The sequence below is a fragment of the Thalassophryne amazonica genome, chromosome 4 (assembly GCF_902500255.1).
Source record: "Thalassophryne amazonica chromosome 4, fThaAma1.1, whole genome shotgun sequence".
Taxonomy (NCBI): domain Eukaryota; kingdom Metazoa; phylum Chordata; class Actinopteri; order Batrachoidiformes; family Batrachoididae; genus Thalassophryne; species Thalassophryne amazonica.
The window spans coordinates 58,093,855-58,120,560 of record NC_047106.1 but is presented as its reverse complement, the minus strand read 5'-3'; the positions used below and the strand labels follow the sequence as shown (position 1 = coordinate 58,120,560).

Genomic DNA, 26,706 nt, shown 5'->3' with positions numbered 1-26,706 from the left:
CTAAGATGAAAATTTCAGACCCCTCGATGATTTCTAAGTGGGAGAACTTGCAAAATCGCGGGGTGTTCAAATACGTATTTTTCTCACTGTTGTTGTCCATTCGGCTGCTCCTGTTTTTTTGTGTTTGGGGTCGCCACAGCGGATACAACCAGATCCGCATTGATATTTGGCACAAGTTTTACGCTGGATGCCCTTCCTGACGCAACCTGGAGAAACACACAGCCGCTGGTGTTCCAAAGAGGTCTCCCATCCAAATAGTAACCAGGTCCTGCACTGCTTAGCTTCTGAGATCTGATCGGCTGCATTTTTCTCACTGTGTGTGTGTGTGTGTGTGTATATATATATATATATATATATATATATATATATATATATATATATATATATATATATATATATAGACTCACGGTTCTCTTTGATTCAGAAACTGTAATCTAATGTGCCTGAATGGTGGCATTTTCAGTTAGCCACAGAGAAAGGGGAAATGCTAATACATACTAATGCACATAAACATATTTATGTGTTAAAGTTTGAGGCAGAAATAATATTATTTGGAGTTGCTGAGACAAACTCTCAAAGGCCAGTTGTTAGAAATCAAGAATGTTTTTAGGTGTTTTTGTTAGTGCATTGGAATGTTGAATGTTTCAATATTCCATGTTCCTTTTAAAAATGAGGGTGGTTATGGTTGTTGTTGGAAATTATATGAAAGTAGAAAGGATTATGTATTATCTGAACAGGTTCAGATGTACAACTTTCAGAAGATTTAAAAAATTTGAATTTTAGTCCAAAGTATTCAGTAATCCAGCCACATGTTAGTCTGTCCCAGAGCACCATTTACTTGTATAACTAGACTTGCTGAGCTTTTCAGTACAGAGGTTGATAGGTTTGTTAATTCAGGCATTTCATGACAAAAGTGTCTGTGTCTATGCATCACAAAACACAGAGTAAATGTGGTCAAGTCTTTTGTATGGGTGTGTGCACATCCGTGACCGGACTTTCTTCACTTTGGCGCATGTGTACGTGCATGCATGTAAAAATGTACATCATGTGTCGTCGCTCAATCAGTCTGCTATTGAGTGTGTTGCACACACTGCGTGGCTCTGGTTAAGCTGCCTTTGTTGTTAGCTGCTTAGTTGTGCTGCTCGCTGATTGTTTAAACAGCCGCGTGTGTGTCTGTGCGCCTCATGAATGTCCAGTCATCACCACACATACAAACGCAGGTTGTGCAACTGTGAAAGGCTGCTACCAATGCACGACGCAGTGGGTTGTCAGTGTGTCTGTTTGTCCACCTGGAAGCGGTTTGTTTTGCGAAAACGCCACGTCATGGCCACTGGTGATAGAGGGTTTACTCATGTCAAAAGAATGACCAGGATAGCGAAAGATGAATTGTTCTGAGACATCGGGCCGCTTTAAATTACTATGAAATAGAAGGACATTTGAACACGATTTTAAATTAAACTGTTCTTGTTCAAAAGGAAATGCTAGCATAGTGGTTTGTTTAATGTTTACACTTTTGTAGCCCCACTTTTCTAGTAAGCCAGCACTCTGATGTGGAATTAACATTTAAATTTGTAGATGGCAAATTTAGTGTGTTTGAGATAAAATTAGTTTTGTCTTTTATCAAGAGTATGGAGTGGCCTCCAAGAGGACAGGACTCTGCATTTTCATTTATTTTAAGCAAATTCAGCATCATTTTAAATTGGTCAGTTATGAAACTATTTTAAGATGACTGATTTCTTTCTTTACTGGTGTTTTTGTATTAATAACATGTAATAAAGTTGCTATTATAAACTATACATAAGTTTTCTACCACTCATTTTTCTATGGGCTCAGACGCTACACATCTGCTGTGTTATTGGGGCAGAGGAGATGATTTTAAGTTTTAGAGTTAATCTTTCTAGTTCATGCTTTATCTGTTGTGTCTCTGCTGCTGTAGTTGCATTGACAAAAAGACACTCACTGATCACAGTACATGCATGTACGTACAGTACTTACACACACAGGTGTTATTCCTTGCATCACAACTACCCATTCCACACTCCATTACATCATGATTAAAAAAAAAAACCATCATGTGCACTTCTGGTTTTTGGTTCTGAATGCAGCAGCAGTGATTCTTAGGGCAGCTCTAATATATGAGACAGCCGTCAACTTGCAGAGGAACTGTGAGCTCAGACACTCAGTGCTGCTGCCTATTGGCTGAGATGATTTGTTGTCCGACGTGGGTGGCTTCCTGCAGTCTAAATGGCTGCAACAATAACCTTGGCAGTTCCGAACTGTCCAATCACATTTCTTGAATTTTACATCATTGTTATAATTTAACAATGACCAGTGACCACATGTTGCCTGTTTACAAAATATGAAAACGTAATCAAAAACCCAATTCATTTTTGTCCAAACTGTTTGAGTTGTCTCATTTGCTTACACTGGCTGAGCCAGATTCTAAACTCGGTTCAGCAGCAGGAACATGTCAATCAAGAGCTGGGAGACACCAGCCTCTCGTTACCCGAAAATGCCTGATGATACAAGTGTGTGTGGGGAGCAAGGAAAGCTTGAGGATGTGAATGAGTGCGTAAGGACCCAATGGTCTACATTTTTGTTAATGTTTGTTTTTAATAGCAAAACGTAAACGGGGCCATATAGGAGACCTTAGTCTCGTTTGAACCCTCCGTGGTATCGCGGGATTTGACCACTTACGGGGAACTCCATTTAATATATACACAACATAACTTCACATGGATAAATGGTGTACAGTTTTGTTTTTGGCTGCAATCACCGAAGCAGTCGCAAAAAGTTTTTTTTGTTTTGTTTTATTTTTCGGTTCCTGGTGGAGAAGAAAAGGCGAGGAGGTAGGAGACATCGTGTTGGTAAGTGTTAGCCTACACAGCTAACCAGAGTAGCTCCGTTCTCTCACCTGCAAAGCCACCTCAACACGTTTGTGCTCCAGATCATAGACAAACTGCAACACATATCCACTTTCCCACCGCATTGTCACGTTTTCTTTGCATTTTCATTTTGTTTGTGTGTAATTTGCCCAAAACCCCATTGAAAATGCCGTGGTTTGTACCCCGGAAGTAGAAAAATTACGTCATATGCGTCATATTTTACCCCTTTAGCGCCCACACCCAAATGAGACTGCGCTTCCCTATTCTTTCAGGTGTCCATTAGCTCTTGGTTTCAAAGGACGTTTCACACCCTGGACATTGTCAGTTTCAGCTCATGCCATCAGGCAGGAGATACAGAACATTACAAACCAGAACAGATTGTCTAAAAAATAGTTTCTATCCAAAGGCAATCATGGCACTTAACTCTTTAAGGTGAAATAGTATGTTCAGTATGCAGTACATCTGGTGGCAGTCTTTTTCACCCAGTGCTATCTGTGACCGTACCATTCCTGTCCATAAACAGTGTAATATATGTTTTATTTTTTTTATTCCTGTTCATAGCCAGTGCAATATGTTTTATTCTTTTATGTTTTTAAACTATTTATTGCTCTTAACTCACGAGCCGAAGCACTTTCAATTTCGTCGTGACTTTGTAAAAAGTAACAATGACAATAAAGACTATCTATCTATCTTTTTCTTTCTTTCTTTTTCTTTCTTTAGCACATAGTTCTCAAACTGTGGTACCACCTCTGGTATGCGAGCTCCCTCTGGTGGTACGTTGAATCAACCAAACAACTTTTTTATGGTGTAATTAGTCAGCTGCTTTATTTCAAATAAGGTTAAGGCTAAGTCAACAATTTTTTTATTGAATTAATACAACCAAACATAGCAGACTGTTCATAATGAAGGATTTAGCAGCTTTACAGCTTCGACACATAAATTAAACCAATCTGACACTGCTCTCTGCTGAAAGCAAAGCTAAATGAAGCAATGCTTCATAAGAGTTTGGATTGAAGCGAAATGAAACAATGCTTCATAAGAGTTGAAAACGTTGACTGGGTAGCCACTCTCTAGTTTGAAAGGACATACAGTCACTTTGATAACTTCCCTGGCCTCCTGTCAAAATGTACTGCAGATTCTGGATCGATGCTTTATAGGTGAAGCAAAATGAAGCAGTGCTTCATAATAGTCAGACTTCGCTCTATAAACTAAGTGAAATGAAGCAATAATTCATAAGAGTGGGACTCTGCTAATACATGCTTCAGATTCCGAGCTACAAATCAGTTTCTGCTGTAACAGACAAATGTGACAGAGAACAATTATAAATTGATGGAAATCTCCCACATGCATGTAAGTCTGTTATGCCTGCTTCACATGATGCAAATATAATGCCTGTCCTCTCTTTAGCATTCTGCTCGCAACAAAAATAAATCTCATTAATGATCCAACAAGACAAAAAAAAAATTCTAAATGACATTAACAACAATAACGTCATTAATTATGGGTGGCTGAGGTTACAGAGGTTGTTTCAGAATTTAAATACATCCAGTGTCTTTGTGCTGATGTGACAGAACCTGACCCGACCTGAGTAACATTTTGAAATATTTGTCCTAACCTGAACCAACCCGTCGGACCCAGATGGGGTATCCGTGTTCTAGTTTGCAAGTACATGCAGTTATTTTGACAACTTCTCTGTCCTCCTCCTCTGTCAAAACTCACTGCAGATTCTGGACCGATGCTGTGTATGTGAGAGCAATCAGCTCTTCTTCACTGCCAACACAGTGTCACAGGCGGTCCACGACGAACGCAAAAATGCTGTCAACATCAGTTTAAACTGATCTAAGATCCCACAATGCAGCGGGCGAGTTGAGATGTGCAAATCGCTCTATGCTAGCCTAGTTTATTCTTATGCTTTAATTCTTACAGGGAGGTTTTCATCACCACTTTTTTGTCAATGTGCCTGCTGGGGGGGGTAGATTTTAGCCTTGTGAAGTGCCATGGAGTAACTATTGTAATTTGGTGCTATATAAATAAATTGAGTGGACTTGAATTATTTTATTTCTACTTGAAAATTCCAAATATTTTAGGTGGTACTCTTTGTAAAAAGATTGTGGACCACTGGGCTAAACAAACCTGAATGACATAATCGGTATTGTGTTGGGAATCTGAGGAAAAAAATTAATTTCATCCATTTTGGAATAAGGCGTAAAATAACAAAAGGTGGAAAAAATAAAGCTCTGAATACTTTCAAGATGCACTGTATTTATTCAAAACTTCATGTTAACAAGGATTAATAGGATGCAATGTTGGCCTGTCCACGTAGGTCCAAATTAAGCAAAGCCTCGGTCCCACCGAATAATGAAGGCTGAAGAAGGAGCCACGCATGGGTGTGGGGTGATTATTTGAAGAATGACCCACGTTTTGATCTATCACGTATCCACTATGAAGGTGCCACTATGTGCCTCTCTGTACCCCGCATGTGCTGTGTAGCAGCATCTAGTGAGCCACGACCGACCTGTCATTACAGCCTCGAATGGCTCGCATCAGCCACACTAATCCACGTAGTGCCATGATAGCGCCATGATAACGCCATGTTGGCGCACGTTTAGGCATGAGTTTGGTCCAAACCTCCAGCCCTCCCACACCTGGTCCCTTCAAAGTGTGGGTTTTCAATTCACTGATTCACAGCAGCATTTAAAGATGTCCCTTTTTTTTTTTTTTTTTTTAATGCAGTCCAAAAATAGACACTCCATCACAGTTCCGCAGTTGTGCGCTGTGCGCCAGGCTGATGTCCACCTGTAATGCACCAGACCAGCTAGACCCGAACCACGGGTTCCTGGAGAGCCGCCTCTGTGCTCCTCGCTGGCTCTGCGGCTCTTTCTTTCTTTTTTTTTTTTTTTTTTTTTTTTTTTTTTTTTTTGCAGCTTTAAACACACAAAACTTTTTGTCCATTTATTTCTGCAAAATCGCTCTTTTGCGCGCGCGCTGCTGTTGTCCTTTCATGGGCAGCCGCCTCTCTGCTCTTTCTGGCTTCCTTTCCATCCGTGGCTTGCTGGCTTTATTTTAACTTTAACTTTATGTTCGTCCATTTATTTCTGCAAAAGCACTCTTTTGCGCGCGGTGCCATTCTGCATACAGAATGAGGTTTTATTATATACACCTGTGGATCATTTTCAATATATATATATATATATATATATATATATATAATATTTCTTTATTTCTTCCGCAGCTTACAAGTCACCATGATACAACTTTTAACTTTGTGTTATGTCTTCAAAATCGGTCTTTTATGCGCTCTCCACCTGTATTGCCGCACAGCTCCTGCTCTTAGCTGCTCCACTGGAGTTATCTTCCATAGCTTTAAACACACATCCACTTTCACGCAGTCACCCAAATTTTAACTTTGTGTTCATCCAATATTGACTGAAATATCACTCTTTTGTGAGCTGGCGTTCTGCCTAAATGCTCGCTTGAAGCGTGATGATGAGTCACTGCCTCAGTGCGCACACACAGCGGAGCTCATGTGATCCATTAATTCCAGAAGTGATTATCGGCATCGAAGGTTTGACAGAAAATGATTAATCTGCTACAAAATAATTATTTTATATAGAGTCCAGCGCACGGAGCTGGTGGAATTGTGTGCGCAAGACAGCTGCTCCAAAAATAGCCTCTCAGGTCCTGCCTCAGTGTGCACACACAGCGGAGCTCATGTGATCCATTAACAAGATATTAAATTAACATACTTTTACATACAACAGACATCAACATACAGACATACTTTGAAAGCTAGGAACTGTTTTATCAAGCTATAAAAAACATTAAAAATAATTACCTTAAGCTGTTCAAAATACATCCCATATGGAGCAGGAAAGAGAGGAAAAAAAGTGTCCAGATGAAATAGTCCTCTGTGATGCCAGAAATGGTTAGAATTGTGGTTAGACTGTGGTAACCCTGAAAATAGAACATTACAATAATCTGGTCTAGAAGAAACAAAAGCATGAATCAGGGTCTCAGCATCAGCCATGGACAGGATGGGGCGGATCCTCGCTATATTTCTCAGATGGAAAAAGCAGTCCTAGTAACATCCCTGATGTGGAGGTCAAAAGACAACGTGGGATCAAAAATTACCCCAAGGTTCCTCATTTTGTCCGTATGATGTATGACACAGGAACCCAGGCTGAGCGCCAGCTGGTCAAACTGATGCCGATGTCTCGCTGGACCAAGAACCATCAATTCAGTCTTATCAAAGTTTAAAAGTAGGAAGTTACTAGACATCCAACTTCTCACTGATAGAAAACAGTCCTCCAGGGATTTTATGAGAGTGAGATTTCCCCCAGTTATCGGTATGTACAACTGAGTATCATCAGCATAACAATGAAAGGCAATCCCAAAACTCTGCAGTATATGCCGAAGGGGTGCCACATACAGGGAGAAAAGCAAGCGGCCTAAAACAGATCCCTGTGGAACCCCAAATCTCATGTCAGCAAGGTCAGAGGTAGTGCCATTATACAAGACACATTGAGAACGACTGGACAGATATGACGTCAACCAGGCAAGGGCACTTCCAGTAATCCCCAAAAAATTCTCCAACCTATTGAGCAAAATATGATGATCCACGGTATCAAACGCAGCACTGAGATCTAACAACACCAGAACCGTAGTGGTGTCTGAGTCCATTGCTCGCAGAAGATCATTCACAACTTTAGTGAGTGCTGTCCCTGTGGAGTGATATTTCCTAAAAGCAGACTGCAGCGGCTCAAAAAGATCATTCTCAGTGAGGTGGTCTATGAGCTGCCGTGAAACCACCTTTTCTAAAATTTTGGAACAGAATGATAGATTTCATATCGGCCTGTAATTTTTCAATACACTAGGGTCAAGATTAGATTTCTTAAGTAATGGTTTAATCACTGCTGATTTAAAACATTTCGGAACAGATCCAGAGGTTAATGACAGATTAATAATTTCCAGCACAGTTTGCCCAAGAGTGAGCCACAGGTCCTTAAACAATTTTGTTGGTATGGGATCAAATAAACAGGTTGTGCTTTTTGTAGACGCCACAAGTTTCGTCAGCACGCCTAATGAAATACTATTAAATTCTGTCAATCTAGGTAACGCCTCAATGGTAGCGCCCACCTCCATAGCAGGGTTTAATGGCTGGGCCGAGTCGTGCTGAGATATGCTCAGCCTAATATCTTCTATTTTCTTCTCAAAATAATCCAAGAAATCCTGTGCTGAAAAGGGCGAACGACTAACAGGTGGCTGCCCGTGAATAAGAAATGCGACCGTGACAAACAAAAACTTTGAGTTATGTTTGTTTTTACTGATCAAATCAGAGTAATGGGTCCGCTTCGTGGCCATGCTTATAATCTAAATAGGATCCCGCCACACAAGGCGGAACACCTCTAATTTGGAATAACGCCATTTCCGTTCCAAACCTCTAGCCTTCTGCCTGAGGTCATGCAAATAATCATTGAACCAAGGTGACTGTGCCTTAGGAGGACGTGACCTTAAAAGAGGAGGCGCAATCTTATCAAGTGTAGTTTTAAGCGTTAAATTTAGACTATCCGCAAGGCTGTCCACTGATTTAGCATTCTCCAGATTCAAAGCTAAAATATCAGGTAGTCTGGCCTCAAGTTCAGTCATAGTTGAGGGTTTAATACGACGCTGCAGTAGTAGACAAGGTTGTTGTTCCACTAAACGTGAATGTAAACCTGATTAGAATGGTTTTCAACATCCAAGGTTTGGCAGAAAATGATTAATCCACTACAAAATGTAGTCCAGCACACAGAGCAGGTGCAATTGTGTGCGCAAGAGGAGCCGCTCCAAAAATAGCCTCTCAGGTCCTGCGAAGGTGCCAGGCGCACGGATAATGGACTTTTTGCAGACTCGTAAGCACCACGCAAATGCCTCTAAACCGTCGCAGTAACTCGAACACAAACTGCGCCATGCTGTTGTTGCTAAATTTTGAACATCTTGAAGTTAGCGCCACGCTCAGAGAGGAGCCTCGTTATCTGAAGATAATGTCTCTAAGAGCCACTCTGAGCCACTATACTGCCACGATAGCTCACGAAACAAAAAAAACAGAGTACGTGGCTCCTTCTTCACTCCTTCTTCACTCGGTGGGACCGAGGCTTGAGTGATTAATTCAACAAAACCGTGAGCGAGTTCTGGCAGACAACTCGAGCTGCTTTGCTCTACATTCACTTGTCATGCCTAACACGTAATCTACCCACACACTTCCTGCAAATTGGGAGGACTGTTTCCCAGCGCTCTCTTCTACCTATGAATACCACTGCTGGATCAACGTTGTTGCCTCTTGTCAGCCCCACCTCCACGCTGTCCTCCATGTGTGCATTCTGATGAGGGGAATAATTTGTATAGCTAATCATTAACCCCAAATATCACAAGTAATAATCTGCAGAGCGTGTTGGGGTCAGATCTTCGATGCCAAACTCTTAACTATGTGCTGCTGTCGCCCTACAGATTCTCAAACATGAGTTGCCTGACTGAAATACTCTATTGCATATGGCAGCTACATGGATGTAGTACCTTTTAGATTCTAGAGTCTTCATCAAAGAAAATTAAACATACAGTGAGGAAAATAAGTATTTGAACACCCTGCGATTTTACAAGTTCTCCCACTTAGAAATCATGGAGGGGTCTGAAATTTTCATCTTAGGTGCATGTCCACTGTGAGAGACATAATCTAAAAAAAAATTCTGGAAATCACAACGTATGATTTTTTTAAATAATTTATTTGTATGTTACTGCTGCAAATAGTATATAACACCTACCAACCAGCAAGAATTCTGGCTCACACAGACCTGTTAATTTTTCTTTAAGTAGCCCTCTTATTCTGCACTCTTTTCCTGTATTAATTGCACCTGTTTGAACTTGTTACCTGTATAAAAGACACCTGTTCACACACTCAATCAATCACATTCCAACCTGTCCACCATAGCCAAGACCAAAGAGCTGTCTAAGGACACCAGGGACACAACTGTAGACCTGCACAAGGCTGGGATGGACTACAGGACAACAGGCAAACAGCTTGGTAGAAAACAACTGTCATGATTATTTATTAGAAAGTGGAATAAACACAAGATGACTGTCAGTCTCCCTCGGTCTGGGATTCCATGCAAGATCTCACTTTGTGGGGTAAGGATTGTGGGGTAAGGATTAAGCTCAGAACTACACAGGATGACCTGGCCAATGACTTGAGAGCTGGGACCACAGTCACAAAGCTTACATTAGTAACACATGATGCTGTCATGGTTTAAAATCCTGTAGGGTAGCAAGGTCCACCTGCTCAAGCCAGCACATGTCCAGGTCCGTTTAAAGTTCACAAGTGACCATCTGGATGATCCAGAGGAGGCATGGGAGAAGGTCAAGTGGTCACATGAGACCAAAATAGAGCTCTTTGGAATCAACTCCACTTACCATGTTTAGAGGGTGAGAACAACCCCAAGAAAACCATCCCAACCGTAAAGCATGGGGGTGGAAACATCATACTCTGGGGGTGCTCTTCTGCAAAGGGGGCAGGACGACTGCACTGTATTGAAGGGAGGATGGATGGGGTCATGTATTGCAAGATTTTGGCAAACAACCTCCTTCCCTCAGTAAGAGCACTGAAGATGGGTCATGGCTGGGTCTTCCAGCATGACAATGACCCCAAACACACAGCCAGGGCAACTAAGGAGGGTCTCCGTAAGAAGCATTTCAAGGTCCTGGAGTGGCCTGGCCTTGACCAAAATCCCTGCTGCAGTGTGTGAAAACTTGGTCAAGAACTACAGGAAACATTTGACCTCTGTAATTGCAAGCAAAGGCTACTGTACCAAATATTAACATTGATTTTCACAGGTGTTCAAATACTTATTTGCAGCAGTAACATACAAATAATTATTTAAAAAAATCATACATTGTGATTTCCGGATTTTGTTTTTAGATTATGTCTCTTACAGTGGACATGCACCTAAGATGAAAATTTCAGACCTCTCGATGATTTCTATGTGGGAGAACTTGCAAAATCGCAGGGTGTTCAAATACTTATTTTCCTCACTGTAGATAGCTAGATTAAAAAAAAAAAAAAAAGTCTGTACACCCCTGTAGTACTGTATTGTGAGGCTGTTTTGTGTGCGCGCATCTGCCTTTGGTCAATGTCCAACTGTACTTCTTTTTTCCAGCACCAATAATTAACTGTACTGTGTATCAGTCTGAGGGATTTTGAGTGTTATTTACTGTGAAAGCCTCTTTTTGATCAGTAATTGAAGCAGCACAGGCGTTTTCTGAGATGGCTTTATCACAGGATAAAGTAGCCGGATTGAGGAACGGCCCATTCTACACAACCTAATCTACTCCACAGGAACTCAGTCTGAACTTTGGCTTTGCATAAGGAGGGGAAAGGGTGTCTGGGTGCACATGGGGAAATGACAGGATTGGAATAGATGGGGTAGAAGGACGTGCTGTAGAGAGGGTGAGAGAAGAGTATTTTGAGGGAAGTTGGGGGGGAAGGTAGAATTCCAGACAGGGATTAATGCTTTTGTGCACAGTTAGATGTACTAAGCCTTTTATGCCTTCATTTTAAAGGCTAGGTAAAAATGCTATGCTTATTAATTTGTGGTAGTTCCTTTTCTACAACAGATGTGAAGATGATGCCTTCTTTCCATATGTGCAGTATACCCAGTAAACATCACATTTTTATTTGCAGTGTCATTCCCAGACTAGCTTGCAATCATAGCACTGGCTTTGAAAAAGTGGAGATTTAATAGGATTATTGCTCATTTGTTCTGTTGTCTGAGCTTTGCATTCAAAAAATAACTCAAGCAGGGATTTAGTCTCCTTTAAACTCTGAACTGTGTTTCACATTCCAGTGTAATTATGAAATTCAGCCTGTGAATTACTGTTAAGTTTGAACTCTTTCAAATTTTGTGCGTGGTGCAGGTGTTCCGGGTAACCAGTGTTTGTCTCGGCACTCCCCCTGAAACCATTTGTTGGGAGTACAGGGACAAGGACAAGAACTTCCATCGCACAGGACCCCTCACTCCCCAAGAGTTTTACAGAGACCACGTGAAACCCTTATACAACCTTCAGGACAAAGTATGTGACCCCAAAAAACACATTAGATAGAGTATGTAACCTTTTATTGGACACTGATATGAAGTTCAGCAGTGCCATGCTTCTTAAGGGAAGCTGTGTAACATCTCAGCCTCTGTGCCAAACAATTTTTGCCCTTAGGTCTGCCTTGTCAATGACCCTCGACCCCAGAACCCGTATGGTAAGCTGTACAGTGTTGAGTTTTTGGGGAATATGGTTGGAGGTCGACCAACTCTGTACAACAACCAACCTATCCACCTGCTTAAAAAGGCTGCAGCTGAGTCCATCAAGGAAGGAGAGGTGGGTGATAGTCACATTTGAACACATCTGCCATTATCACTAAATACTCCATAAATTCATGGCTGTTGTTCCCTCCCTAGGCAGTATGGTTTGGTTGTGACGTTGGAAAACATTTCCACGGCAAGCTAGGCATTAATGACATGAATGTGTGAGTATATTTCAGACACAACGCTATGATCCACCCTGATGTCTGTTATCTTCTAAAAGCCACGTCTCAGTGAGACAGTTTCTATATATATATTCTGTGGATCAGTTCAGGCAAAACACTTGTCATTTTGTATCAGAATATGTCTGTTCTGGACAGTCCAGACTCATTTGAATCATTATTGCAGAAAAGCCTGTGACATGAAGATAAAAGAATACTCCAAGCATCTTCAGCAAAACTGATTGAAAAGCAAAGCTCAGGCTCTAGATCATAGAGATGAATGGATGCTAGAGCAGACATGGTCATTCTCTGAAGTAACAAGTAGGTATTGAGTGATGTTCCACAATGTCAACAAAGCAACATCTTTACTAGAGCAGCAAAAATGCTTGGAGATGTTTAACACGAAACCTTAAACCATGCAAAATATGAAGGGTAGATTAAAAACTGATTTTCCACAATATGGCCCCTTTAATAATTATCTGATTCCATATTTTCATATGGACTATTTTCATTTTCATACCTGCTTGAAAGTAAAACCTGAATGGAAAAACCTCTGCAACACACATTTCAGATAAAACCGTTAAAATCATTTCTGTCATCATTGAAATGACTAATGTAAAATCACGTGTTTGTGAACACTACGGCTCTTAATCTGTTTCTTCATTTGCACCTTTAACAGATTTTTTCCTCTATTTTAAGAAAATCTTTCCTTTCTTCTGTGAAGCGTTGAAAGCAAATCTTGTTTGCACAGTTTTGCATGTTTAACCAATAGCACTGTATTAACAGGTGATGGGAACACACAATTTTACAACAACTTACTGTCACACTTTCTTCTGCCTTCATGTGAAAATAATTTCATCATGATGTGCAGCCATTTTGTGTGTAGCCTCCAGGGAAAAGATGAAGTGGCGCTGTGATCTATTTTGTAATTGATTTTATGCTCATCGTAATAGAGGTGGGAATTTTTTGGTACTTCATGTTACTAATACAATTTAGAGGTCTATGGTTCGATTATAAAACAATAACTTTTTTTTTCCACTGTGTGACTGCTTGTTCATTTTCAGATCAAAGCTTTTGTAATGATCTATAATGAATTTATTTCCAATATATTCATTAACAGCTCAGCCATTTGCATCTGTTTGGCTCTCAGTCACTGTCTTCGTTTTTCTTTTTTTTTTTTCCCGTTTGTTTTGTTTTTATTCTTAAACCTATCGGGGCTATTGCAAGAGGCTGTTACAAAGAGACGCTGTAATGAAGGCATAGGGCAAAAGTACATTATCAATTCAGAAAAATGCCTTGAGTAAAAGTAGAAACACAAGTTTTACATAAGGAATGTGAAAAGTGCTCATTGGTGGTGGCCAGCCAAAGAGTGTTAAGTTGGCATTTCTTTTGAAATGATCTTTGTGTGTGTGTTGGGGGGGTTACAGGAAGCATGAAGGGCTGAGAAGGTTGTGCAAAAAGTTACTTATATTTGTGTGCAGCTTCAACCACGAACTTGTATTTGGAGTATCGGTAAAGAACCTTTCTAAAGCAGAGAGACTAACCTATGGAGACTCTCTGATGACCCACGCGATGATCCTCACTGCTGTCACAGACAAGGTACAGTTTTTACAGTTCCATGCAAACGTACCCACCAGCTGATGCAAATGTGCACACGTGCACTAACAATAAGACACAGATGGTTCCACGTTTGTCCTGCATGAAAGCATTGCTTGATGTTTACTCCACTTTAACTGGCTGCAGTGTTTCACCACACTGTCAATTTCCACTTAGTAAGTAGCTCTAGCCTGTCAAGACACCTGTATATATGGTTCCAGATCATTTTCTCACTCATCTCTCCCATTATTAGATATGGGCCGAGCACGGGCCGAGGCGGAGGATTAGCAGCAATCTTCCATTCCAGCTTATTAATTAATCAAAAACCCAGACAGAGCTTTAATTCATTTGAAAGCTTGACTCTTAGTCTTGTCCATCCAAATTGGAAGTCCCAAAAACCAGTTTTATTTGTTATTATCTATCGTCCACCTGGTCGTTACTGTGAGTTTCTCTGTGAATTTTCAGACCTTTTGTCTGACTTAGTGCTTAGCTCAGATAAGATAATTATAGTGGGCGATTTTAACATCCACACAGATGCTGAGAATGACAGCCTCAACACTGCATTTAATCTATTATTAGACTCAATTGGCTTTGCTCAAAATGTAAATGAGTCCACCAACCACTTTAATCATATCTTAGATCTTGTTCTGACTTATGGTATGGAAATTGAAGACTTAACAGTATTCCCTGAAAACTCCCTTCTGTCTGATCATTTCTTAATAACATTTACATTTACTCTGATGGACTACCCAGCAGTGGGGAATAAGTTTCATTACACTAGAAGTCTTTCAGAAAGCGCTGTAACTAGGTTTAAGGATATGATTCCTTCTTTATGTTCTCTAATGCCATATACCAACACAGTGCAGAGTAGCTACCTAAACTCTGTAAGTGAGATAGAGTATCTCGTCAATAGTTTTACATCCTCATTGAAGACAACTTTGGATGCTGTAGCTCCTCTGAAAAAGAGAGCTTTAAATCAGAAGTGCCTGACTCCGTGGTATAACTCACAAACTCGCAGCTTAAAGCAGATAACCCGTAAGTTGGAGAGGAAATGGCGTCTCACTAATTTAGAAGATCTTCACTTAGCCTGGAAAAAGAGTCTGTTGCTCTATAAAAAAAGCCCTCCGTAAAGCTAGCACATCTTACTACTCATCACTAATTGAAGAAAATAAGAACAACCCCAGGTTTCTTTTCAGCACTGTAGCCAGGCTGACAAAGAGTCAGAGCTCTATTGAGCCGAGTATTCCTTTAACTTTAACTAGTAATGACTTCATGACTTTCTTTGCTAATAAAATTTTAACTATTAGAGAAAAAATTACTCATAACCATCCCAAAGACGTATCGTTATCTTTGGCTGCTTTCAGTGATGCCGGTATTTGGTTAGACTCTTTCTCTCAGATTGTTCTGAGTTATTTTCATTGGTTACTTCATCCAAACCATCAACATGTCTATTAGACCCCATTCCTACCAGGCTGCTCAAGGAAGCCCTACCATTATTTAATGCTTCGATCTTAAATATGATCAATCTATCTTTATTAGTTGGCTATGTACCACAGGCTTTTAAGGTGGCAGTAATTAAACCATTACTTAAAAAGCCATCACTTGACCCAGCTATCTCAGCTAATTATAGGCCAATCTCCAACCTTCCTTTTCTCTCAAAAATTCTTGAAAGGGTAGTTGTAAAACAGCTAACTGATCATCTGCAGAGGAATGGTCTATTTGAAGAGTTTGTCAGGTTTTAGAATTCATCATAGTACAGAAACAGCATTAGTGAAGGTTACAAATGATCTTCTTATGGCCTCAGACAGTGGACTCATCTCTGTGCTTGTTCTGTTAGACCTCAGTGCTGCTTTTGATACTGTTGACCATAAACTTTTATTACAGAGATTAGAGCATGCCATAGGTATTAAAGGCACTGCACTGCGGTGGTTTGAATCATATTTATCTAATAGATTACAATTTGTTCATGTAAATGGGGAATCTTCTTCACAGACTAAGGTTAATTATGGAGTTCCACAAGGTTCTGTGCTAGGACCAATTTTATTCACTTTATACATGCTTCCCTTAGGCAGTATTATTAGACGGCATTGCTTAAATTTTCATTGTTACGCAGATGATACCCAGCTTTATCTATCCATGAAGCCAGAGGACACACACCAATTAGCTAAACTGCAGGATTGTCTTACAGACATAAAGACATGGATGACCTCTAATTTCCTGCTTTTAAACTCAGATAAAACTGAAGTTATTGTACTTGGCCCCACAAATCTTAGAAACATGGTGTCTAACCAGATCCTTACTCTGGATGGCATTACCCTGACCTTTAGTAATACTGTGAGAAATCTTGGAGTCATTTTTGATCAGGATATGTCATTCAAAGCGCATATTAAACAAATATGTAGGACTGCTGTTTTGCATTTACGCAATATCTCTAAAATTAGAAAGGTCTTGTCTCAGAGTGATGCTGAAAAACGAATTCATGCATTTATTTCCTCTAGGCTGGACTATTGTAATTCATTATTATCAGGTTGTCCTAAAAGTTCCCTGAAAAGCCTTCAGTTAATTCAAAATGCTGCGGCTAGAGTACTAACGGGGACTAGAAGGAGAGAGCATATCTCACCCATATTGGCCTCTCTTCATTGGTTTCCTGTTAATTCTAGAATAGAATTTAAAATTCTTCTTCTTACTTATAAGGTTTTGAATAATCAGGTCCCATCTTATCTTAGGGACCTCATAGTACCATATCACCCCAATAGAGCGTTTCGCTCTCAGACTGCAGGCTTACTTGTAGTTCCTAGGGTTTGTAAGAGTAGAATGGGAGGCAGAGCCTTCAGCTTTCAGGCTCCTCTCCTGTGGAACCAGCTCCCAATTCAGATCAGGGAGACAGACACCCTCTCTGAACCATCCCTTAGTTATGCTGCTATAGACTTAGACTGCTGGGGGGTTCCCATGATGCACTGAGTGTTTCTTTCTCTTTTTGCTCTGTATGCACCACTCTGCATTTAATCATTAGTGATTGATCTCTGCTCCCCTCCACAGCATGTCTTTTTCCTGGTTCTCTCCCTCAGCCCCAACCAGTCCCAGCAGAAGACTGCCCCTCCCTGAGCCTGGTTCTGCTGGAGGTTTCTTCCTGTTAAAAGGGAGTTTTTCCTTCCCACTGTTGCCAAGTGCTTGCTCATAGGGGGTCGTTTTGACCGTTGGGGTTTTTATGTAATTATTGTATGGCCTTGCCTTACAATATAAAGCGCCTTGGGGCAACTGTTTGTTGTGATTTGGCGCTATATAAATAAAATTGATTGATTGATTGATTATTTAATATTTCTGCACCTCTCTGTTTGACTTTCAGGATGGGAAAGAAGGCTATGAGAAATGGAGGGTGGAAAACTCGTGGGGTGATGATCGTGGGAACAAAGGTAACCTGAGAGATGCATGTTGATTACTTTCTTTGATGTGATTTTCTTTATTTGTTTTTGTCATTACCTGCCTTCATAATTTGTCAACATGTATTCATCGTAACATTTTCCACCTCAAAACAAATTGTAGTTTGGTAGATTAGATTAATTAATTAATTATATTTATTAATCCCTAAGATTCCCTCAGGGAAATTGAGGTTCCAGCAACATTGTATAGCAGCACACAGGGTAAGAAGTACACAGGGTATCAAAAGTGGGGAAAAAAAGAAAAACAGTTTGCAAATATAAATACAAATGCACAATATAAATACCAGACATACTGATCAATACTGGTTTACTGGCTACTAGTGTTCCTCTCATCTTCGACCTCTGTCTCTGTTACTCCTCAAATGTCAAAAATACAAAAAACAAAACAAAAAAAAAATCAAATTACTTTAAAATGTTTTGTGACATTTCAAGTATATTGAATTAGTTAGATGTAGTCAACATAGTCCTTTTTGGGGTACAGGATGACTTAAACTTAATTCTGTTTTTTCCTTGGTCAGGTACCTAAAATATTTCTGCCCCAAAATGTTCTCACCTCTCCATTAATTTTCTCTCTCTCTCGGTCTCTCTGTCTCTGTCTCCTTCACACACCATTGTGGTCCATCATAGGTCATGCCTATACCCACGTCACTTCCTTGTTGTGGAGTGAAAAGTTGAACCCAAAGACGTCTAAAAAATAGGCCCCAAGGTGAAAAAGCCCACAGTTCCCCTTAAATCTTTGTCCAAGCATTTTTGTCTTTATATTTTCCAACACTGGGCTTGACATTCCACTGTGGATTGAAACAGGTCAGTCATGTGTTGTCCAGGAATACACCCATAGAAGACAGCATATTCACAGAAACATTCAGGCAGTCAAAATATTTGCTTTTACCCACAAACCCTACTGAATGTTGGGAAAATGTGAAAAAGTCTCCGTCAAATGAAGTTCACACATATCTTATTCCAGAAACACCAGCAGATGGGGAAAACCAAGATCCGCAAGTCCTTTCATGGCGAAATTAATAAAGCTTTAAGCACAGTGTTGAAAAGTGTAATTTGTCTGGGAATCCATGGAGTTTGATTGTTTGACAAATGTTGAGGGAGGAAAGAGACACAAGCAAAGAGAGCAGAAGAAAACATTCAGGAGATCAGAGATGAAACAAATGAAAACACCGTACACTTGATATGCACATTGGAATAAAGGTCATTTGACAACAGATTTAAAAATGATAATAATAATTGTCATAAAAGCTTTCCATATGGCTCAAAGGTTTTCCACTGTGTTTTTAATGTTTTTCCTGAACAGGACAAAATCCTCTTTAAACCTTTGTGCCTTCTGTTATGGCTGTGCTCATAAATTTTACAGTTTTAGATTATGAGCCCTGTCTTTCACGTGTTATCAAGTAGTGTACAAGTGTTGTTGTAATTTGTTGAGTATTTTTCACCATGAGATCAGTGATATACTGGAAATACAGAAACGAGAGCGGGAGTGGACCACAGCTGGTGCATTGCAGTCATGAGGCAGCAGAAAGAGATTGCACCATAGACTAAAGAAAAACTGGGATCAAGTTGAACACTGTTTTTCTGATATTTATATGTGGCAGTATTCAGGTAGAACTTAGAAAGGCAGGCAGCTCAGTAGGACACCCTGTCTCTTTCTTTGGACCACACAATTCATCTACATCATTCCACTTCACCCAGTAAATGGGTTTTTCATAAAGATATTTTCACACACATTTTTGGCAGCGTTATGTCGAGTGTTTCCTCTACCATAGGCTCGGCATGGTGGCTGACAGCTCAGCCATCTACTGCTAATAATCATTTTCTACAGAATATGTTTAACAATTTAAAAGCCCAGACCAGCTGTAGCTACACTAAGAACACAGTGCAAGGCTTTACTGTGAAAGGATAATGAGAATTATTCCCTCCATGATCCAAGTTGCCAGTAGTTCTGTACTTTAATATTGTGGGCTGCACAGTTGAAGAAAGTAAGGAAAACCAAAATGTTTGCTCCACATGCTTCTGTTTTACAATAAATCTGTCTGTTCTGAGAGGATAGTCGACCTCTCCCCAAAAACAAACAGTGACACTGTGCATGTACATAAACACACCACCGTACCACCCAACACGCAATTTCCAGGAAGGACACATGAAACATGCGCAGAGAGCGATGGTTGTGTAAGACTTACACACATGAAACAACGCACACAGACACACTATCTCTGGTAGTGCTTTTGAAGTACGGTACATTCTTGTGGTCAACCTCGACATCTTTGATAAGTCAGCATCCCGTTGGGAGGAATCGTTTCCGTTTACTCAATTCTGGATGTGAGACGCGGAAAAACTGGATAAGTGGTGACATCAGGGGGGAAAAGGTGAATAAAACAAATCAACTTCATTCTTTCGATCTCATTACTTAAACAAGTGGCTTCAGTTTATCCCATTCTCATCTATATTCCCAGTACAAGTTGACTTTGTAATTTATGTAAAATACACACTCACGCAAACTTACATTCCACTTTAATCAAATTCAGCATGAAGCAACATCCTCATCTGAAGTGAGATTAGCTTGTCCTAACCTATTTTTCTTCAGTCTGGGTTCAAGGTACGCTTTCATAACCATGCTGGATTCAGACACAGTCGCCTTAAATTGACACACAAAGAACGAGACAGACATTGTTTAGTTTTTATCTGGGAGGGCGTGTAGGGGTGATAGCAGAAGGCTTGAATGCACACTGTTCTGCAGGGTGGGGCCCCTTCCTCTACCCTTCTGCCTGTTCAAACAGTACGCTTTATTGCCAGAGGTCCTAGGAAAAGAGAACTTTGCAGTTAAAATGTGCACGCATAGGCAAATGGATTTATATATTAAAATTACTAGCAGCATTAACATTCCTCCTATTTGAGTGGACATGAAGACTGGGCTTGTACTACATCGCTCCCTTATTAAAAATGATACAATGCATCATGCATCTTGACAGGAACAATAATTTTTTTTAGTACAGAAATAATCAGTGAGCTTATGTTGGATGTGATACAATGCAATCAGTACAATTCTTTGTTGAATGTTGATATTCATTTTCCAATACAAATTAGAATAAGCCAAAAGAGGCGTTGGTTACCTTTAAATATATATTTCATGAAAAATCAGGGAGTTTTTGATAGTGCTGCTGCTGATTCTGCTCGCCATTGGATCACCACCACATATAGTAGCAGAAAGAACAGACCTTTGAAGTAGCAACACAAGCTGAACCGATTTATACGTTAAAATTGTGCAGTGGACTGGTTCATAGTAGATTTTGATGGATTCAGGGGTCCATATATTGATATTGATTTTCTATTCCTACCTGTAAATTGTTTCATCCCTAATGAAGACCTATTAATTGCTTCAGATAAGGAAGTATAGCCAGTGATTAAGTGTCTGTCAGGGTTGATTTTAAATGTTTTCTTCAGTAAGTCCCTTCGGCTTGTCCCTTGTTTTTCACTTGGCTCTGCAACAGTAGATCCGAGGTGGATCTGCATGTTGATTTGGCACAAGGTTAATGCCAGATGCCCTTCCTGACACAACTCCACATTACATGGAAAATGGGTGGCCTTGAACCAAGAACTATCCGCACTGGAATCGAGCACACTTAACCACTTGACCACCACCCCTGCCAAAAACATTTTCTTGAGTATCCAGCAATACTTAAAGGCTGAACCATTTTTTTCAGTGTATACTTTCCACAAGGCACCTGACCATGTTTATTTTGACCGAGAGCATTGTTTTCTTTCTCTTGATAATGATCTGATGCTGATCCAAAGCATTTTGTAAAACTTCATTGTAATCACAGTTGTCGTTATTTAAAATTAGAATCAAATGTGAATTGTTTTTGTTCAGTGTCAGCAGGTTTTTGGCATTTGCATCAGGCAGAAATAATGTAACCGATTGCGTAACATGGTCTAAATCATGGGTTTTTCTGCCTTTTTAAGTCAACAGATTATACAGTATGTAAAATTTGTCCAGCAGATGGGAAATCAAGGTTCTCTGGCCTCAAGCAATCATATTCACTTATTTATTTAAAAAATATAGCAACTGCACTGATCGACTCATTTCTCTTTGTTGTTTATTATGCCTGGATTTGTTTTGCAGTGTGTGTCATTTATGTCTGATTTGCAGTTGAGTAACATTTAATGAGATCACGAACCTCAAGACTGTAATTCATTTTACTCAGTACTGTGAATTTTTATCATTATTGACTGATTGGTTGTAATTCTAGGATATTCTGGAAACTTTTCAATAGAAGCCAGCAGTTTTACTTTGTAAGTCATGTCATGGGTGGGAGCAACACATTCAGTAGGTCAGATTTGTGTAAATGGAACCACATTGTCAGTAAAGGCACGCAAGATGACGTGTGGTGCAGCGTGTTGGGACGTGAGGATTGTAATTCTGCCTCTTAATTACAGAGAGCCATGTAGCATTAGCAAATAGGAGTCACTACAGTAATAATGTGTGTGTAGACTTGGGTTCAATTCCTGGTCATGCTACCTGATATTGTCCTTGGACAAGACACTTTATATGCGTTGTTCTAGTCTACCAGTTCAATTATCAACTTATTCAATTTTTAGAGCACCACAGCATCGCCCCAAGGCGCTTCACACAAACCAACCCAAAAACAATTTAAAATGAATTAAAAGATTAAAAAGCACAATTAAAAGACACAATTAAAAAAGTAAAAGAAATATTAAATATTTAAAGAAATAAAAAGCATAATAACAATAAAAACCATAGTGACAAATATGCTAACTAAACAAGAGGGAGAACAGATGCGTCTTCAATCTGGCTTCAAAAGTGTCGACAGAATCTGACTGCTTTATTGACGCTGGAAGACTGTTACAGAAAGGGGGCACGATAGGAGAAAGCTCTTTGCCACGCAGACTATTTATTCACTGTAGGAACACAAAATAGTCCTGCATCCTGCGAGTGCAAGGCCTGGACTGAAACACGGGGTTTTGCTAAGTCAGCCAGGTAGGAAGGTGCCGGTCTGTGAACAATTCTACCCAGCTGTAAATGGATGTCAGTCTTAATTGGGCATGTACCCTGCACCAGGCTACTGTTCCAGTCAAGGTTAGTCATAGGCTTAGTTCAGACTGCCAGTTAGAATCTGATTTAAATCTGGCTGCACCGATTGATTTGCCACATCATAAAGAGCAAGTAACCAGATCTGATCTGTGTGCCCGTGTAGTAGTCCGCATTTTCTGTCTTAACCACAGTGATTGTTACGGTTATGACATAGCTCCCAGCAGAACATGTGGGCAAAGCAGTCTGGGATTTTCTTGGAGTGGAAAGAAAACAATGCATTAAAAATCAGACATAACACACACCTAAATCCGGTCTAAGTATTTAGACAAAATTGTATTTGGTGCAACTTAAATCACATCTCAAGCCACCTATGAATGAGGCTTGAAACAAGTTTCATGTGACTTATGACTGTTCAGACATGCAGTGTGGAATCAGATTCAAACTGGACATACTGTGAAATCTGGGAATAAGCACCAGCACCAGTGGGCCTAGGAGCCTACATAGAGTGTGTGTGTGTGTGTGTGTGTGTGTGTGTGTGTGTGTGTGTGTGTGTGTGTGTGTGTGTGTGTGTGTGGTGTGTGTGTGTGTGTGTGTGTGTGTGTGTGTGTGTGTGTGTGTGTGTGTGTGTGTGTGTGTGTGTGTGTGTGTGTGTGTTCTTTGAACTTTTGCATTTCTTTGTGATTTTTTACTTTTAAGGGCTGCCTTTGAAGTGACACCTACTGGGCACATCAAGAATCTGCTCCCATATCAAATTATTAATTTTATATTTAAACACTGAAGTCTGTGCACAGTCTGTATGTGCACGAGCATGTACAGTAGTGTTCAGAATAATAGTAGTGCTATGTGATTAAAAAGATTAATCCAGGTTTTGAGTATATTTCTTATTGTTACATGGGAAACAAGATACCAGTAGATTGAGTAGATTCTCACAAATCCAACAAGACCAAGCATTCATGATATGCACACTCTTAAGGCTATGAAATTGGGCTATTAGTAAAAAAAAAAAAAAAAAAAAGTAGAAAAGGGGGTGTTCACAATAATAGTAGTGTGGCATTCAGTCAGTGAGTTTGTCAATTTTGTGGAAAACACAGGTGTGACTCAGGTGTCCCCTGTTTAAGGATGAAGCCAGCACCTGTTGAACATGCTTTTCTCTTTGAAAGCCTAAGAAAAATGGGATGTTCAAGACATTGTTCAGAAGAACAGCGTAGTTTGACTAAAAAGTTGATTGCAGAGGGGAAAACGTATACGCAGGTGCAAAAAAATATAGGCTGTTCATCAACAATGATCTCCAGTGCTTTAAAATGGACCAAAAAACAGATGCGTGGAAGAAAACGGAAAACAACCATCAGAATGGATAGAAGAATAACCAGAATGGCAAAGGCTCACCCATTGATCAACTCCAGGATGATTAAAGACAGTCTGGAGTTACCTGTAAGTGCTGTGACAGTTAGAAGACGCCTGTATGAAGCTAATTTATTTGCAAGAATCCCCCGCAAAGTCCCTCTGTTAAATAAAAGATGTGCAGAAGAGGTTACAATTTGCCAAAGAACACAACTGGCCTAAAGAGAAATGGAGGAATATTTTGTGGACTGATGAGAGTAAAATTGTTCTTTTTGGGTCCAAGGGCCGCAGACAGTTTGTGAGACAACCCCCAAACTCTGAATTCAAGCCACAGTTCACAGTGAAGACAGTGAAGCATGGTGGTGCAAGCATCATGATATGGGCATTTCTCCTGCTATGGTGTTGGGCCTATATATCGCATACCAGGTATCATGGATCAGTTTGGATATGTCAAAATACTTGAAGAGGTCATGTTGCCTTATGCTGAAGAGGACATGCCCTTGAAATGGGTGTTTCAACAAGACAATGACCCCAAGCACACTAGTAAATGAGCAAAATCTTGGTTCCAAACCAACAAAATTAATGCCTCGCAGATGTGAAGAAATCATGAAAAACTGTGGTTATACAACTAAATACTAGTTTAGTGATTCACAGGATTGCTAAAAAAGCAGTTTGAACATGACGAACATGACAGGTTTGTAGCGTCAACAGCAGATGCTACTATTATTGCAGATGCTACTATTATTGTGAACACCCCCTTTTCTACTTTTTTTTTTACTAATAGACCAATTTCATAGCCTTAAGAGTGTGCATATCATGAATGCTTGGTCTTGTTGGATTTGTGAGAATGTACTGAATCTACTGGTACCTTGTTTCCCATGTAACAATAAGAAATATATTCAAAACCTGGATTAATGGCGTCCAACTTCGTCCAACCTCCCAAGTCCGACGTCTTGCACAAACCTTGTATACACACACACACACACACGGCTGTTTGCATGCCGTCTTTGGCTGGAGAGGCTGTGTGCCACAGACGGCTGTGCGCCACAGATGGCTGTGCTCACGTTTGCGTGCCGTCTTTGGCTGTAAAGTCTGCGTGCCACGGTTTGTGTGAGAGGCTCATAAACCGGAAGTCTTAGTTTCAAGATGGCGGCACATCTAGGAAATTGTCCATTCTACCCACTGAGCTGGTTTACTGTGTATGGTACACGCCCAAGCAGTGGCGGCCCCTCAGCCCCCCCAAACTGACATATTTGTGGATCTCAACTGCAGTTTTGCGCTGAGAATGTCTCAATATTGCGTAACTGAGCAAAATGATGAATGTGTGTGTTCGGTGATCCACCAATGCTGAAAAACCCTTCACAAACAGAATTTTCAGTTTTGCAAATAAACATTTATTTGTAAAAACCCACACACGTTACAAATCAGAAATTTGTGTTTGTGGATCACAAAGCACGTGTACAAATCAAAGAATATTTGTAAATCACCCTCTGTGCATTTGCAAGTATTAATGAGACAAATTTAACTCCATACTCCAAAAATTTAGGTTTCCTAAATATTTATTAGGGCCACTCTTAAAACTTCATTTTATAATTTTATTACTGGTAAATTTTAGAATTGATTTAGATGAGATATACTTATTATCTCACAGGAATATAGCACAGTTATCTGGGAACTACTTTTTGCGCAGGAATTCATCAAGCACGTCAGCCGCAGCCGCACACTAACACACAGTATACAGAAGCACTATATTGTTGTTCGGCAATCATTCTAAGTGATGTGTGTGCATTGATACCACATTTTAGAGGAGCATGGGTGACTGAAACATATACCTTGGTATTTATAAAGCAATTTACTATATATTGTTCATTTCGACGACATTTTGTGGAGCCCCTCCAACTTTTATCCCAGCCCCCCCCCAACAAAAATTTCCTGGTGCCGCCACTGTGCCCAAGTGGCTTGTGGAAGAACCTCCGCCTCTTGTCACAGAGGGGGGGTGGCAAACAACAGGTCCTTTCCAATTAAAGTGAGAGAGAAATTGTTTTTGTTGTCAAAGGATACATCAGCTCCATATCTATGGGCCAATTTTTTAGTTTTAATATGTGAATGTGATTGCAGCTTTGACTTTATCAACATGTTTTTTAAAAATCTCAAAAGGCTTTAACAGCGGCTTTATTGTTTGCTGTGTGTTTCTGTAGGTTACCTGATCATGACAGACGACTGGTTCTCAGAGTATGTGTACGAAGTGGTGGTAGACAAGCGGTTCGTCTCCTCTGATGTCCTAGAAGTGATGAAACAAGAACCCGTTATACTTCCTGCCTGGGATCCAATGGGCGCTCTGGCTTAACGACAGGAATCTAGTTTTTAGTCCAAATCTCTGATCTCTTTGACTCTGGCCTCTTCGTTGGCTGCTTTTAATTCTTTAATAATTCCTCTACATCTCCTTCCAAACAGCCTATTCTTTTAAGACGAAATAGTAAGTTTTGGGGATTTTTTTATTTATTTTTTTTTCTTTTTAGCAGGACTGCCTGTCTTTTACATCTTTTTATTCTAGAGTGGGCCCTGAATGTGCCATTTGTTTTGTATATATTCTGGATTTCTGGGATATAAAAATGAATATTGGGCAATGACTACAGAATTTTATTGCATCACAAATATATTTTGTTACCTGAGGCCAAAATATGGCCATCAGTATTGCAAAGACTTTGCATCCGTCTGTCTGTCCTCAGCATACCTCCAGTCCTATTACTGCCAGGGTCTTCAAATTCACAGGGAGCATTCTTGGGACACAGACCTTGGACAAGATCAAAGATGGCTAACCTTGACCAATTTTAAGTGGTGAATCGG

At 40.1% G+C, this 26,706-nt stretch overlaps 1 protein-coding gene across 1 annotated transcript in view; it reads left to right on the top strand.

Moving 5' to 3' along the window:
* The window catches only part of blmh (bleomycin hydrolase), a 90,300-nt gene extending 63,817 nt beyond the window's left edge, over positions 1-26,483 (top strand). The window contains exons 7-12 of the mRNA XM_034167941.1: positions 11,829-11,984; positions 12,123-12,281; positions 12,362-12,429; positions 13,908-14,025; positions 17,369-17,435; positions 26,058-26,483. Of these exons, the coding sequence (XP_034023832.1) occupies positions 11,829-11,984; positions 12,123-12,281; positions 12,362-12,429; positions 13,908-14,025; positions 17,369-17,435; positions 26,058-26,206 (717 nt within the window). The 3' untranslated portion in view covers positions 26,207-26,483. The remainder of the gene's footprint in view (positions 1-11,828; positions 11,985-12,122; positions 12,282-12,361; positions 12,430-13,907; positions 14,026-17,368; positions 17,436-26,057) is intronic.
* Positions 26,484-26,706: the final 223 nt, after the last annotated feature.